The sequence below is a fragment of the Leptodactylus fuscus genome, chromosome 5 (assembly GCF_031893055.1).
Source record: "Leptodactylus fuscus isolate aLepFus1 chromosome 5, aLepFus1.hap2, whole genome shotgun sequence".
NCBI classification, from domain to species: Eukaryota; Metazoa; Chordata; class Amphibia; order Anura; family Leptodactylidae; genus Leptodactylus; species Leptodactylus fuscus.
This window is the reverse complement of record NC_134269.1, coordinates 201749628-201766261: the sequence shown is the minus strand read 5'-3', so window position 1 is coordinate 201766261 and position 16634 is coordinate 201749628. Positions and strand designations below refer to the sequence as shown.

Here is a 16634-nt window from a genome sequence, read left to right as displayed (position 1 = left end):
ACTATGTATGTGGCTTTGCATTGTACGGAATCATCTTGGTTACAATAACGTCAGGTTCCCGCGTCTTGCGTTCCTTATCTTCAGTGATGTCAGTGCTAGCCACAAGCAGGGCGCACTCTCACCTACTTTCTCATTTTCTAATCGGCTTTTCTAGAGGCTAAAGTGCATTGTAGTCACGATAGACTAAAAGTCCTGGCGGCTAATAGAGTATTTACAGGGCTGTACTAGCAAGGTGTGACCATGCCAATGTTTATAGACACAAGGATCAAGCACGCCACGGTTTTCCTGGGAAGTCAGATGCATTGTTCTGGTGAAGTGTACTTACAAACCCTGGGGAGATAAGTCCTCTGAACTACTAAAAACATGAAAACATCTATTAAAGGGGTTGTCCAAGTTCACGAAACTTATAAATGATCAATTGCGTTGCATTACTATTGGAAGTGGCTGCTGCGCTCTTCATGGTTTGCATGCTTGCTTTCTATACAGTAATGGCTGTGCGCTTTGTCCTAGTCAAGTGAATAGGACAAGTTGTTGGTCACCGCAAGCTTCTGAACAATGGCAAGTGATGTAGTTTCTTTGAAGTGGACAAATAGCTGATCAGCGGGGGTACAGGATATTCCATTTCCTGAAACAGGACAATCCCCTTTCAGGTTTTCTGATGTAGGTTTTTGAAGCCAAAGCCCGAAGTGTATGGAAGAAATGATAAGGCGTAACCCCCATCCTATATACTTCCTCTCCCTTTGGGATCCAAACCTGGTTTGCCCTGACTGGTAAACGCCGTGATTTACGTCCCGGCCTAAAGAGGTTTTCTGGTACTAGGGGATAAGTCATCAGCAGGAGTCTGACGCCCTGGACCTCTGCAGATCAGTCACTTGGCCTGTTCACATCTCAGTCCCATTCAAGTGAAAAGGCTGAGCTGCAGTCTTTTTAATAAGCCTCTTCAAACGACTGATCTGCGGGGATCTTGGGTGCTGGAACCGTGCCGGTGTTTAATTGCTCTATCCTAAGGATAGGTAATCATTTATTAAGCCTAGAAAACAATTTCATTAATCTTTTTATTTACTGAAGCTTTTTTTGGTTGTTTCCTCTAGTGGAACCTGATCTGCGATAATGACTGGAAAGTGCCATTGACCTCCTCGCTCTTCTTTTTGGGGGTGCTGCTTGGCTCGTTCGTGTCAGGACAGATGTCAGACAGGTGAGGTGCCTCATTTCTTATTCAGAATGGTTTTACTCTATATATCTTAATCGGTTAGGCTGAGTTCACACGGGGTATTTTGGTCAGGATTTGGACGCCGTATCCGCCTCAAAATCCTGACCAAAAAGACGGCTCCCATTGAAATCAATGGGAGCTGGTCAGTTCTTTTTTCCGGGAGCGGTTTGTTGCGGCTCCCGGGAAAAAAAACAGACATGCTCCTTCTTCAGGCCAAGTCGCCTCGCGAATCTGCCTGAAGACACTCCCTCCTCCCGACTAGGCCCATTCATTTGGGCCTAATCCGCAACGGAGTGCGCGACTGGATGCCGGTGTACTGCACCAGCATCCAGTCGCAGCTACCCGTATTTTAGACTGGAACCTGAGGCGGCCTCAAAAAACCCCGTGTGAACCCGGCCTTATTGTTTGCTTGGCTGCTATCTTAATTTATTCACTTCATTGTTGGCACTGTGTTTCTATGGCCACTGGGCTTATCTGCTCAGTCCCCAAGTGATGTAGCTGCCTGCTCTCAGGGGGGAGGGAGGGGCTGAGTACTGGGTGCAGCTCTGAGCTGTGTATGTCTGACAAGTAACGGAGCTCCTCAGATAGGGGAGGGGGGAGGTGAGAGCTCTGGGATTTCTGAACTTGGCTCTTCCACTTATCAGTCGGTTTAATTGAATTTGGCTGATAAGGGCTGAGATAGGGAGCCCGGGACCTCTGTATATATTACAAACTGACTCAAATCCAGCCCTGCTACATCAGCCTCTACATCAGCTTCATACTGTGGTAATTCATTTACAACCAATCCTTCATTACTGACTGCAAACATAGCATATAGCAGAGCAAGTGAAACCCCGCCCACCAATGTGCTGAGAAAACCAGGAAGTGAAGAGCGCGCAGAGCCTGCAGGTTGGTGAACAAGCGTGATGGGAGTACCCCTTTAAGACTGGCGTTTCCTGCTCCAGTCCTAACAAGGTCCACATTGGCATCGTCTGCAGCTCCGGCGCACACCTGTTTAACAGAATGGAAATCTACGCTCTGGTCTCCTCCCACTTTCACTGGGAAAAAGGGTCTTGTGCAAATATTTGCAACGTCACCCATGTAGGGCGTAAAACGGGCGTAAAACGGTCATGTATAGGATAATAGATATATTAGGCTTGTATGTTACTTATTGGCTGAAACGTTTGTCATACTTTCCAAATTTCCATTTACTCCAGTAACGATTGTCCAATGCAACGTTCACAGGTTCGGCAGGAAGAAGGTCCTGTTCGCTACTATGGCCGTTCAGACGGGATTCAGCATAGTCCAAGTTTTCTCTGTCAACTGGGAAATGTTCACTGTGTTGTTCCTCATTGTTGGGATGGGACAGATCTCCAATTACGTGGCCGCGTTCATACTTGGTAAGATGTTTCTAGCGCTGTATGATAGGACTATGGGGCTGATTCATTGTGGCTTTTGTGCCAGAAAATTGACGTGTATGGAATGAAAAGTCCCAATTTTTTGACTATTATAGCCTACTTTTCTTAAAGGAGGTCAGGCAGGGATCATAGTGGAGGCAAATCTATGAAATTTGTCCCCCAAACAAAACCCTATTGCCGTTGTGAACCGGGCCTGACATCTCTAAACCCATCGACCGACTGTAACGTCTCTATTTTCTAATTTAACAGGGGCAGAGATCCTGGGCAAGTCAGTGCGCATCCTATTCTCCACGCTGGGGGTGTGTATTTTCTACGCTGTTGGGTACATGTTGCTGCCGCTGATCGCCTATTTTATCAGAGACTGGCGTTCGCTGCTCATGGCGCTCACCGTTCCTGGCTTGTTCTGTATCCCGCTATGGTGGTAAGTTTTCCGTTGACTTCACTTTTACATACCTCCCAACTTTTGAAGAGCCTAAAGAGGGACAAAATATGGCAAACTTAGCGCCGCCCACTTTTATGTTGACTCCGCCCATTCTCATTCATTTTTCATATGCCCCCGCACATTATAATACTCCTATAGTCACTTGTAAATTATATCCCCCCCCCTCCATCTCTCCCACAGTTTCATATAACCCCTTTATCTGCCCCCAGTTTCATGTTCCCTCCTCCAACTCTTCCTCCAGTTTCATGTTCCCCCATCTCTGCCCCCAGATTCATGTTCCCCCATCTCTGCCCCCAGATTCATGTTCCCCCATCTCTGCCCCCAGATTCATGTTCCTCCATCTCTGCCCCCAGATTCATGTTCCTCCATCTCTGCCCCCAGTTTCATGTTCCTCTCATCTCTGCCCCCAGATTCATGTCCCCCCAGATTCGTGTCCTCCCCTTCATCTGCCCCAGCGTCATGCCGTTCTCCCCCCCCCCTTCATCTGCCCCAGCGCCATGCCGTTCTCCCCCCCCTTCATCTGCCCCAGCGCCATGCCGTTCTCCCCCCCCTTCATCTGCCCCAGTGCCATGCCGTCCCCCCCCCTTCATCTGCCCCAGTGTCATGCCGTCCGTCCCACTTCATCTGCCCCAGTGTCATGCCGTTCTCCCCCCCCCCCCATATGCCCCCAGTTTCTTAGACTCCTACATTAAGTTCCCCTCAATGTTTGACACAAATACTTATACTCCCCTGCCGCTCTCTCACTCTAGTCACATAGCTGTAGGCCCGATGTGACGTCATCACATCACGCCTACACATGCCGGAGCGCAGCGGTAAGGCAGGAGTTGAGCTGTGACAGCTCCTGCTTTGCTTGCATATGTGTTCAACTCATCGGCGTCCTTTGGATGAGTTTAAATCAGGACATACCTCCCGCCAACCGGGACCACGGGACAGGACACCGAATTTGTGAATGTCCCGCGGAAATCGGGAAGGTTGGGAGGTATGCTTTTACTAGGAGAGTTTTATTACGCCACATTCACACCACCAAGCAGGTTTTTTTATGAATCTGTTTTTTCACAGATCCTTCGGCATCAGTGAGTAAATTTGGTGTGTGAATACAAAACCGTCGGAAGGATCTATGAAATAATTGAGCATGTCGCATTTTCTCACTGATCTTGGACACTACATTGCTGGGAAACTTGGTCGTGTGAATAAGCCCTAAAGCCTGAGTGCAAATGGTAAATGGTGGAGTTTTTACTGCATCATCTGCGGCATTTAGTAATAGACTGGAGTCAGCTCATTGAGGTCCATGGAGAGTTTTCTAGACAAGCTTTGTGCAGGGTCAGTAATGGATGAAATGATTGGTTAGTGGTGTTACCTATAAGGCCTGTCTTTGAAAAGCGAACCATGTGTGGCCGGGCCATTCAGGCGCTCGCTGCTTCATAACTGAATATAATGCAGTGACTCCTATACACATGGCGGAGTTTAGTCCGAAACATATGGCCTACACACGGGTCATTTTCGATGGACAGGACCACAAAAAGAAATGCCAATGCAAAATGAATCCTATCCTATCCTACTAATCCTCCTATCCTTCCTATTAATTAATTAATTTATTTATTTTATTCTAATTAATATTAATTAATATTTAATTAATTAATATTATAAAAAATATGTGAAAGTTTGGATGTTTGTTCCTCAATCACGCAAAAACGGCTGAACGGATTTGAATGAAATTCGGCACACAGATAGATTGTAACCTCGATTAAAATATAGGCAACAAATGAGTTTCTTTCTGTTCTTTATGTGCGACCAAACGACTAGACCAATCTTCACCAAATTTGGCACATAGGTACTTCAGGTATCAGGGAAGGTTTAAGACCGGGCCTCAAATGTCTCACACGTACTGTTCCGGTGATACAGTATTCCCAAAATAATGACCCCCTTAAGCCAATACAAATCTGCAAGTCTTTCACTCGTATTCCAACTGCCGTACACACGGTCAGTCCACATGCACAATCCAACCCTGATACCCAAACTGAGATACACGGATCAGAGGATAAGATACGCGCGTTGGCACACAGCACCACATGCCGGAGGATTAGATACGCGCTTCTGCACACAGTACCACACATCAGCACTTTACTCCAGGTTTCTATAGCAACCAAGCCATTTTTCTTCACTGCTGTAAGTCAGCTATAAAGAGGCAGGGAGCTGTGGATGACACTGTTACACAAGGTCACATACACACAGCTTTACTCCAGATATCCATAACAGCCGATCGCAGGTTTTTCACTGATATCCAAACTGAGATACACATGATCCCATGACACTTATGGACACACACAAATGACATACAAAATACACCAGTGCAAAACTGGGGCCACTACACAAACAAAAAAATGAAATATTCCCATGCAAAGCCGGGTCCTCCTGCTAGTGTATATATAGATAGATCTGTATAAGGATATACTTGTATAGTTAAGTAGTTGCACAAGATGGAGCAGAAAGTTTTTAATAGCCAGAGATCCCAGAGCGAAGGACTTCCCTGTCTTCTCTGTATACACAACCCTCAATGACTCAATGAGTGCTGTGTATACAGCTGTGGGGAGGGGTTGCCATGATGCAGCTTTATTTTTGGCGTGGTCGTCATGTGATCCTACAACAACCAGATCGGCTCTGTACTTCATATTAAGAGGCTGTATTCCTCCTGTAACTAGGGTAAGAAAAAAATAAAATCAATTTAAAATGTTTACATTTTCCTGGATATTATAAAAAAAAATTGTGCAAAAAAAAAAAAAAGACAATTTATTATTATTTTTATTTTTTTAAATTGTTATATTCCCTTTAAAACCGCACAAATAAAAAAGAAAAAAAAAATATGTCTGGTTATGAAGTGGTTAAAAACAGTCCAGGTAAACAGAGCGGGATTAGTAAGGTGCGCATTCTCTTTTGTTAGGTGACACCATTGTTGCTGTTTTACATTTTTCCTGGGACTAAGGGTAAGTTCACACAGGGTTTTTTTTGGATTGGAACCTGAGGCGTAGGCCGTGTAATGGCATCCAGTCGCACACTCCGCTCCGGATTAGGCCAAATGAATGGAGGGAGCATCTTCTGGCGGATGTCGCGAGGCGAATCCGCCTGAAAGAATGAGAATGTCGCTGCTTTTTCCAGGAGCCCGAACAAACGGCTCCCGTAAAAAAGCACTGACCGGCTCACATTGATCTCAATGGGATCAAAATGTGGTCAAAATCCTGACCACAAAAACTCTGTGTGAACTTACCCTAACACCCTGGCAGCAGTAAGTAAGCTTCCCTTCATAAACAGACATTTTTAGGTATTGCTACACTGCCCCATAATACCTCGTTGTGCAATCCTTGGCAGGACGGCTGGGAACATTGTTGGCCCGCTGAATGGCGTGTTTAAGGTTCAATGGCATAAGATCGTATGTCACTGTACACACAGCATTAGGGACAGATGCTTGCTATTTAATGGTTTCCTTATGGGAATATAGTAGTAAATATATAATCTATAGTAGTAAGTATATAAATAATTCCACCTATCATGTATAGACTATGTGCCTGCTCAGCAGTAAGAACCGCTCACCCACATCTGACCGCCCTCCGCTCATGGCGAATGCACTTTTAATCATTTTCCAGACCCCCCCCGATCTCCAGGGGTTAAATAGTGATGTATTGTAACTATAAGCATTCTCTCCTGTGCAGCCGCTTGTGTCTTTTACAGCATTGTAAGTGCTAGTGTGAGCAGGGTACCTGTATTTTGCCTTTTTATGCATTTTCTCTCCACTAGGGGGCAGCTCTGATACATTAGATCTGGCCCAGGACTCTGCTCCTTATTATAGTCTCCATTTACTAAGGGCAGTGCCAATATTTACAGTCATAATTTTCCACATTGCACAATCAGTTACTACTAGGAAACCATAAAACTCCGTCTGGCTGATGCTGACCAGGCTTGTTCCTACGTATACAGGACATACATAATGCTCATTGGCACGCACAGACAGACAGGGGAGTGGTAGAGGCTTTCCTTAATACTGTTTGTTGTTTTCAATGCAATCCGGTGTTGGGCACAGAAAGTTACCGTGTGATTCTGATCTCAGGGCTCGTTCACATGAGGCAAGAGGGGGCGGATTTTGGTGCTGAATTTGGCCCCTTCACAATAGCGCTCTATGTAGACCGCTAGCTTACTTTTTTCCATGAGCGGCAACGTGATGCGGCTTCCCGCGTCAGAATCGGGACCAAAATCTGCCAAATCGCATCGTGCGACTTTTTAAACACAAAGTGGGCGTGGGATTCGCATTGAACCCATCCACTTTGCTGTTATTGTATAACGCCACGGTGTTTCTGGCCCGTGGCACTCGGCTTAATAGTCTGTACACGTTACAGCAGTAATATCATCATCATCACAGACAGGATTACAATGAAAGTTAACACCTCTATTATACGATTCACCATTTGCAATATAGGATCTGCCCTGCTCAATAACCTCCACACACAATATGTCTAGAAAACTCCCCCGAGACGCCAGACTCGTGCTGTTACCCCCTGCTCAGGTAACCTGGTCTCCATCATAATCGTGGACAGAAAAACAAAAACATCATAAAAATAGACTTTATATCTGGTTTTAATCAGGAAAAAAACAAATCGGTGACACATTATTATAACCCTCAATGATAAGAGGTGAAGGTTATTCACGTCAGGTTACCATCCAATATGACAACTCCATCTCCTGTAGATGATTGTAATACTATAGTGACTTTGTGTTTTCAGGTTCATCCCAGAGTCTCCAAGATGGCTGCTGTCACAGGGCAGGGTCAGCGAGGCTGAAGAGATCATCAAGAAAGCAGCCAAGAAAAATGGCCTCACCCCACCGGACGTAATATTCATTCCTTCAGAGGTGAGCGCGTCTTACCCTAAACCGTATAGACTCACAGCTTTATTGACCGTCCAATGGGTCTGGGTGTCATGTCCAACCATCGTCGATCACTGCGATAGGTAGTGGCTGGTAACTATGGCCCTTACCAATGGCTAGGCAAATGCTGGATGTCTTTGACATCCAAAATAACTTATTCGAGGAGCCGCCGTCATGGCTCTTATCTATAGGGGTGAGGCTTACATCAGTTTCATGATCCCGGGCAAGACCGTTCCCCTAAAAAGGCCTAATAATAGTCTGATGCTTACTATCTGTACATATTACTACAGTAATATCATCATCACAGGCAGGATTACAATGAAAGTGAACACCTCTATAATAAGATCCACCACGGTTCCATTTTGTGACCTTGTTAGCAGTAGATCTAATACAAACCCCTTTATTATTGGCTACGGAGGCACGTAATATGTTCTATTAATCCCAAGAGATCCTTTGTTGCTCGTATTCCCTCCAGCAGAATAGGAAGTACTGTATATAGCACTGGACTACACTGTATATACTACTAGACTACACTGTATATACACTACTGTGTTTGTCTCATAGCTGCAAGACCTGAAGGACCAGTCTCACAAGGCGTATACATTTTTTGACCTGCTGAAAACGAGTAATATCCGTATTGTCACATTTCTCTCCATTTTATTATGGTAAGTGAAAGTATTGAGTTATACTCGCATTGTAAAGTGTAACGCCACCAATGGTGGGCTAAAAACGTTTAATATATCTGGGATCGCTTTGGCAACATGCATGGGTTTTTTTGGATTTTTTTTGCAACCCAATTGCAACTGTCTGTATATTGTATTGGCCCTAGATGCCCCTCCACCAAAGCAGGGATCTCTAACTAGTAGCATCTCCCATTCTGCTGATAGGCCATGTATTACATAGGTCATTGATCCCTGTAATACACCATAGTGCTAAGGAAAGGGGTGGACTTATAATGGCTCCTGTGGGCAACTGGAATCCTTGAATGGCCACAGAATTGTCAGCACTGAATTTACCTCCATTGACTGCGCCCTGTTGGTTCCTTGGCTAAGACCTATATGTGTTTGCAGGATGATTATATCCGTAGGATACTTCGGCTTGTCGCTTAACACTCCCAATTTACACGGTGACCCCTATGTGAACTGCTTCCTATCCGCTATCATTGAAGTCCCTGCTTATATCATCGCTTGGTTGTTGCTCCGAAAGTTCTCCAGAAGATACTCTACCTCCAGCACTTTGTTCCTTGGAGGAGTCGTCCTTCTTTTCATACAGCTAGTGCCTCAACGTAAGTCACCTGTCACCCGATTTCTTGTCATTTTTTTTGCATTGTGTAAATTTGTGCCCCATAAATCCAAAGTGAATGTATTGATCTCTATTATACTATTATTGTTGCTGATAGTTTGGTGCCGGCACTAGAGAGGAATTTTTCAAAAAATCGATTCTCTGAACTTTCCGCAATGATTCGATTCCATCTAGCTGGCACCATAAAGGGATATTCCCACTGTATACGACCTCTAGGACCTGTACCTATCCCAAAACAGGAGCCCAATGACCCACATTCTGTCTGTCCATACACATGAGCTACACTATGTGATCAAAAGTCTCCAGACACCCCCAAAAACATCCGTTTTTCATATTAGGTGCATTGTGCTGCCCCCTACTGCCAGGTACTCCATATCAGTGACCTCAGTAGACATTAGACATGGTGAGAGAGCAGAATGGGGCGCTCCGCAGAACTCACGGACTTGGAACGTGGTCAGGTGATTGGGTGCCACACATCACGCAGGTCAATGCCAAACGACGCCTCGCTTGGTGTAAGGAGCGTAAACATTGGACGATTGAACAGTGGAAAAAACATTGTGTGGAGTGACGAATCCCGGTGCACAATGTGGCGATCCGATGGCAGGGTGTGGGTATGGCGAATGCCCGGTGAACGTCATCTGCCAGTGTGTGTAGTGCCAACAGTAAAATTCAGAGGCGGTGGTGTTATGGTGTGGTGGTGTTTTTCATGGAGGGGGCTTGCACCCCTTGTTGTTTTGCGTGGCACTATCACAGCACAGGCCTACATTGATGTTTTAAACACCTTCTTGTTTCCCACTGTTGAAGAGCAATTCGGGGATGGCGATTGCATCTTACAACACGATGGAGCACCTGTCCATACTGCACGGCCTGTGGCGGAGTGGTTACACCACAATAACATCTCTGTAATGGACTGGCCTGCACACAGTCCTGACTTGAATCCTATAGAACACCTTTGGGATGTTTTGGAACGCCGACTTGGTGCCAGGCCTCAGCGACCTACATCCATACCTCTCCTCAGTGCAGCACTCCATGAAGAATGGGCTGCCATTCCCCAAGAAACCTTCCAGCACCTGATTGAACGTCTGCCTGCGAGAGTGGAAGCCGTCATCAAGGCTAAGGGTGGGCCAACACCATATTGTATCCAGCATTACCGATGGAGGGCGCCACCAACTTGTGTGTCCGGATACTTTTGATCACATAGTGTATCTCTCCAGACCACTTAGTAACCGGATACCTCTGACTATCCCAGAATTCAGGGTTAGAAAAATGTGACTGCTTGCTCTCATCTCCATGGAGCTGCAATTACCACATACAACCTATGGACAGGTATGATCTGTTTCCAGAAGAAAGCAGCCATGTTTTTCTAATCCTAGACAGCCCCTATAATCCTAGTATAATTGTTCTGCTGCTTTGATACACACGTTATTTCATTATAAAAGCCGACGTCAGGCCCGGGTTCACATCTGTGTTCGGTATTCCATTTGGAGAGTCTGCTTGGGGACAGAATATCGAACGCATTGACAAGCGGTGAGCAATGAAAGCACATGGACCCCATAGACTATAATAGGGTCCGTGTGTTTTCTGCATGAGTCATGCAGAGAGAAAAATACTTCATGTACTACTTTCCTCTCTGCATGACTCATGCGGAAAACACACGGACCCCATTATAGTTTGTTTGCTTTCATTGATCACCACTTGTCAATACAGTCGGTATTCCATTTAGGGGGTCCCCAAGTGGACTCCCCGAACAAAATACCAAATGCAGATGTGATCTGGGCCTCAGTGTATAACTCATTCCATGTGTTGTTGTTGTGCTGGGATAGAGTAGACAATATGTTCTTAGCCCCCGGGCCATGCAGAAAATCTCCTAGGAACATTTCGCATCATGTTGTGTCCCAATTCAGTAGAAGTCATTTGATAGGGATGTCACATGTTCTTGATCTTACTAAACTGGTGGGAACGTCTGGTATCTGTTCTATTGCAGACCTGAATATCCTGTCTATCCTGCTGGTCATGCTTGGCAAATTTGGGATCACCTCTGCATTCTCCATGGTGTATGTCTACACTGCTGAGCTGTACCCTACGGTCGTAAGGAACATGGGAGTGGGGGCCAGTTCTATGGCTTCCAGATTAGGAAGCATATTATCCCCGTATTTTGTTTACCTTGGTAAGTCCTCGTCTCTATGATATTATACCTTGCGTCTGAATTGCCTATTAGGGTACGTGCATCAACATGGCAGACACTGAGCAACCGGTGTCCAAATTTGCAACAGGGGCCTGGGACCTGATGTTCAGCCTCGGTTTTCACCTATAGGGTCCACAACCTCTTCAAATAAATGTACGGCTGATCTTTAATTGACGTCATCCTAAGATTAGGTCATCCATTATGTAGCCTGGAAAAACCCCTTTAATCCAATTCACGCAGTAATCCCTGGCTTTTCTTTGTGAAGTGTCCTGGGCTATCAGTACTGAATGCTCAAGAGGCCCCATCCTCCATCTTTCTTCTCTTCGGGGATGACTACTGTTCTCCTGGATACGTTCATACAGATGACTTTGTAGCGGAGTTGGCGGGTAGATTCCACTCCCGAATTCGCCCCGGATTCTGCTCCGTTCTGCCCAGGCAGGATATTGGAAAAAATAAGATTTTTGCTAGTTCTTGCTGACTCCCTGCTGACTAGTCACATTCATCTGGGTCTGATCAGCAGCAGAGCCTTGACGCAATGCCGATGCCCCATTGTGGGTAGCCCGTGGGCCAGTATGGCAGCACAAAAGGAAGAGGTGTTCCTCTTCATTTTCCGCTGTGTGAATGCACCCCATAAAGCCATTACTCAGTAGAGGGGAGGAAAACGTTCAGGGCAATTCCCACGTAGGGAATGCCAAGGGACACTGGATCAGAGTACGAGGGGGTATTAAAGAGGATCTTTCATGGTCCGGGGCACAGGCAGTTCTATATACTGCTGGAAAGCTGACAGTGCACTGAATTCAGCACACTGTCTGCTTTCCCGATCTGTGCCCTGGGTAAAGAGCTTTCGGTCCCAATACCGTAGCTCTTTACAGTCAGAAGGGCTGTCCTGACAATCTGTCAGGAACGTCCTTCTGCACAGCAGCACCTATCGTGCTGTACAGTGTGAGCGGGGAGGAACGCCCCCTCCCCTCCTGATAATACTCATCTATGGATGAGCACTGTGAGCAGAGGGAGGGGCGTTCCTCCCCGCTCACACTCTACAGCGCTATTGGCGCTGCTGTGCAGAAGGACGTTCCTGACAGAGTGTCAGAAATGCCCTTTTGACTGTAAAGAGCTACGGTACCAGGACCGCTAGCTCTTTACCCGGGGCACAGATCGGGAAAGCCGACAGTGCACTGAATTCAGCGCACTGTCGGCTTTCCAGCAGTATATAGAACTGCCTGTGCCCCGGACCATGAAAGGTCCTCTTTAAGCACCATTTTCTTGGTTGTGAATCCTTATAGGTTTGCTTTAACTACGTTGCACCTTCACCTATTCGTGAAGCCACCGGCTATGACAAGACAACCTCGTGTAGACGTCTCCTGATCTGTACAATTGTGGATCTAACCCAATATTTCTACTTTGTCTAGGTGCCTATGACAAGCATTTGCCTTTTGTCCTGATGGGCAGTCTCACAGTACTTGTAGGGATTTTCACCCTGTTTCTCCCAGAAACACATGGGATGCCTTTGCCGGATACAATTGAAGAGATGCTTAGAGTAAAAGGGTGAGTGTCTATTTTTTATTACTTCTTTTCTTATATACCACGTGTTGTCGTATCCATACCATGGACACTAGCTACATGGCGGATTCCGAATGGCTCAAATCCATTAAATTCATGTAAATTAAATGCACCATTCTTGAGCATCTTTTCTTAAAACTGCGCCAATTCTGTTATTCCCCCGAGATCTGGGATTCAGTCTGTCCAGTTTGAGGCAGGGACATGCGGCAGTCGGACATGCCGTGTTTCCTGGCCCCAGCACAGACGTGTATTCAGCCTAATGGTTTCTCAATCTTGTTGACGGCACTTGTAGTCCGACCCAACCCCACACCGTCCGTGCTCCGCAGGAAACTCCTGGACTTATTCCACTGACATTCTTCCAGACTACGTCCAACAAAAACTCACAAAGTGCTATAGTCCTATTATCTAAAATGTCAATTGTATCACACGAAGGCAATATATCAATCACAATATAATCATCACTCCATATTCCTCTTACACAAAACATGCTACTTGTACACACCAGTATACAGAAGGGACAAAATGGCTTTCTAGTGTCACTTGTACGTCAATGTCCAGCCAAAGAACTTGGTTCACTTAGGAGAGGGCATGGCCGCTAACAGGGGCGGATGAGGCTCCTCTATTGTACCCCATGGGGTATCCCAAGGACGCGGTTAGTTCAGGTTAGGACACTTGTGTTCTTTTGGATAAGGTCAGTGTAGCGCTACGTTGTCTTCTCCGCGGTCAGGACCACTTATTGCTCGTTCAGTGACGTCTACCTTTATTTTCTGCTTGTCTTCCATCTGTCAATTATCACTGAAAATCAATAAATGTATTAAGCTAAGTGCAGCAAAAAGCAATATAAGATTAACCTCTGTCCAGCTGTATAACACGCTGTATCTAAGCTAATATAGTATCAGCCTCTGTCCTAGCAGTATAATACGCTGTATCTAAGCTAATATAGTATCAGCCTCTGTCCTAGCAGTATAATACGCTGTATCTAAGCTAATATAGTATCAGCCTCTGTCCTAGTAGTATAATACCCTGTATCTAAGCTAATATAGTATCAGCCTCTGTCCTAGTAGTATAATACCCTGTATCTAAGCTAATATAGTATCAGCCTCTGTCCTAGTAGTATAATACCCTGTATCTAAGCTAATATAGTATCAACCTCTGTCCAGCAGTATAATACCCTGTATCTAAGCTAATATAGTATCAGCCTCTGTCCTAGTAGTATAATACCATGTATCTAAGCTAATATAGTATCAACCTCTGTCCTAGCTGTATAATACCCTGTATCTAAGCTAATATAGTATCAGCCTCTGTCCAGCAGTATAATACGCTGTATCTAAGCTAATATGGTATCCTCCTCTGTCCTAGCAGTATAATACCCTGTATCTAAGCTAATATAGTATCAGCCTCTGTCCTAGCAGTATAATACCCTGTATCTAAGCTAATATAGTATCCTCCTCTGTCCTAGCAGTATAATACCCTGTATCTAAGCTAATATAGTATCCTCCTCTGTCCTAGCAGTATTTAATACCCTGTATCTAAGCTAATATAGTATCCTCCTCTGTCCTAGCAGTATAATACCCTATATCTATAGCAGTATCATACCCCTATATCTATCAACCAATATAGTATCAGCCTCTGTCCAGCCGTATAATACCCTGTATCTAAGCTAATATAGTATCCTCCTCTGTCCTAGCAGTATAATACCCTGTATCTATAGCAGTATAGCAGTATCATACCCCTATATCTATCAACCAATATAGTATTCACCTCTGTCCAGCAGTATAATACCCTGTATCTATAGCAGTATCATACCCCTATATCTATAAACCAATATAGTATCAGCCTCTGTCCAGCCGTATAATACCCTGTATCTAAGCTAATATAGTATCCTCCTCTGTCCTAGCAGTATAATACCCTGTATCTATAGCAGTATAGCAGTATCATACCCCTATATCTATCAACCAATATAGTATTCACCTCTGTCCAGCAGTATAATACCCTGTATCTATAGCAGTATCATACCCCTATATCTATAAACCAATATAGTATCAGCCTCTGTCCAGCCGTATAATACCCTGTATCTAAGCTAATATAGTATGCTCTGTCCCGCAGTATAATACCCTGTATCTCTTTTTCCAGATTCAGATACAAGAAAGGATTTAAGAAAGGACTAAAACTTCAGAAACAGACTAACGGAAATCTGAAGGTCCTTTCAAACACGGCCTTGTAGGTCTCAGAACCGATCGACTGAAGGACCAGAACTCTTGTTGTTTTCAGTCCATGAGTTTGGAGACTCTCCGGCGGACTTTATTATGAAGGACATAACAGACATCCATGTTGAATGTAGAGACAGTCCTGGGATGTCATGGACAGTCCGCTCTATTGGACTACTGAAGATTTGCACAACTTGGACCTGCTAAATGTAGCATGTGATGAAGGAGCTGCTCTGACCAAGGCGACACCATTGTGCTGTGGAATCTTCTTTCCTCACAGTACTATTGGCACTGGATATGATTTGGCCGCTCTCTCAGAGGAGGATTAATGTCACACCACTGGTAATATCTTTATAAGCAGTAACACTTTTCTATAGTGTTTCGGAATATATTCTATTGTGCTTTCATTTCTTTACTGTGCATATTTGCCAAGGACACTACAGGCACCTTAGAAATGTCGCTGTTCATTCCAATACAGGGTACACGTATTAAGGTAATATTTCCAGATGACTCCCCCATTTATAAACCCTCACCGTTTAGGAACAACATAATCGCGATATCCGCAGAAACTGCTCCAATGCAGCCTGGAGACTCACACTGTTATAATGACACACTGTTATAGTATATCCTATTTATTTGGTTTGACACTCTTAATACCGTCTTATCTACTAACACTACGTTGGACTTTGCTTGAATAGCGCCACCTAACGGGGAAAATGTGGAAATGGATAGTAACCTAATGGCTGCTCTTACACTAGTTGTGATTTGCTAAGCACTTTCTGAGATTTTTATTGTGAAATAAGATGATTCTTGTCGGAACACTGGACAGTCCCTTAGCTCAGTGTCGCCATTGCTACACCTTCCACATAGAAGCCACTCCTGTGTTTAGCACAGCCCTACCGCTATACCACAGTGTCATGTGCACAGGCTAAGCCAATATGGCCGCTTTCTTTAAGGGATTGGAAGGATTCCTTGGCAGTAAGTATTAGTTTCCCTGCAGCAACCCCGCAGGAGAGATTGGGCATTGCACATTGTCCATTCAGATGAATGGGTTGTCCATGTTCTGTAGGGCAGGACAAGTCCTCCAGCATAAGGAACTCTCTTGTAACTGCTTTCCACTCCAGCCATGAAATATGAGAATATACTGAGTAAGGGGTTCACCTCTGAATTCTCCAATGGGTGTGTGAAAATGGATTTCCTAACTCTTTTAAAGTGTCGAGTATTGTACTTCATTTTCTATTTACTTGCATGGGGCCATCTTTCTGTGTCTGTAGTTCCCTTTCAAGGACCCATTCCTTTCACTCTCTGAACTGGATTTCCATTATCCTATGGATACGTCTCCTCACTCTGCCCCACGGTCATTGACACATCCTTGGCTTCAGGGTTTCCTATCATCCAGCTTTCTAATGTGAGCGAGTAG

General features: G+C 45.0%; 1 protein-coding gene across 1 annotated transcript in view; it reads left to right on the top strand.

Annotated features, from left to right (window-relative positions):
- Positions 1-16634, top strand: part of LOC142203917 (organic cation/carnitine transporter 2-like) — a 21861-nt gene extending 5227 nt beyond the window's left edge. Inside the window, exons 2-10 of the mRNA XM_075275023.1 lie at positions 1092-1195; positions 2435-2589; positions 2857-3028; positions 7819-7945; positions 8525-8625; positions 9031-9245; positions 11247-11429; positions 12857-12992; positions 15141-16634. Of these exons, the coding sequence (XP_075131124.1) occupies positions 1092-1195; positions 2435-2589; positions 2857-3028; positions 7819-7945; positions 8525-8625; positions 9031-9245; positions 11247-11429; positions 12857-12992; positions 15141-15231 (1284 nt within the window). The 3' untranslated portion in view covers positions 15232-16634. The remainder of the gene's footprint in view (positions 1-1091; positions 1196-2434; positions 2590-2856; positions 3029-7818; positions 7946-8524; positions 8626-9030; positions 9246-11246; positions 11430-12856; positions 12993-15140) is intronic.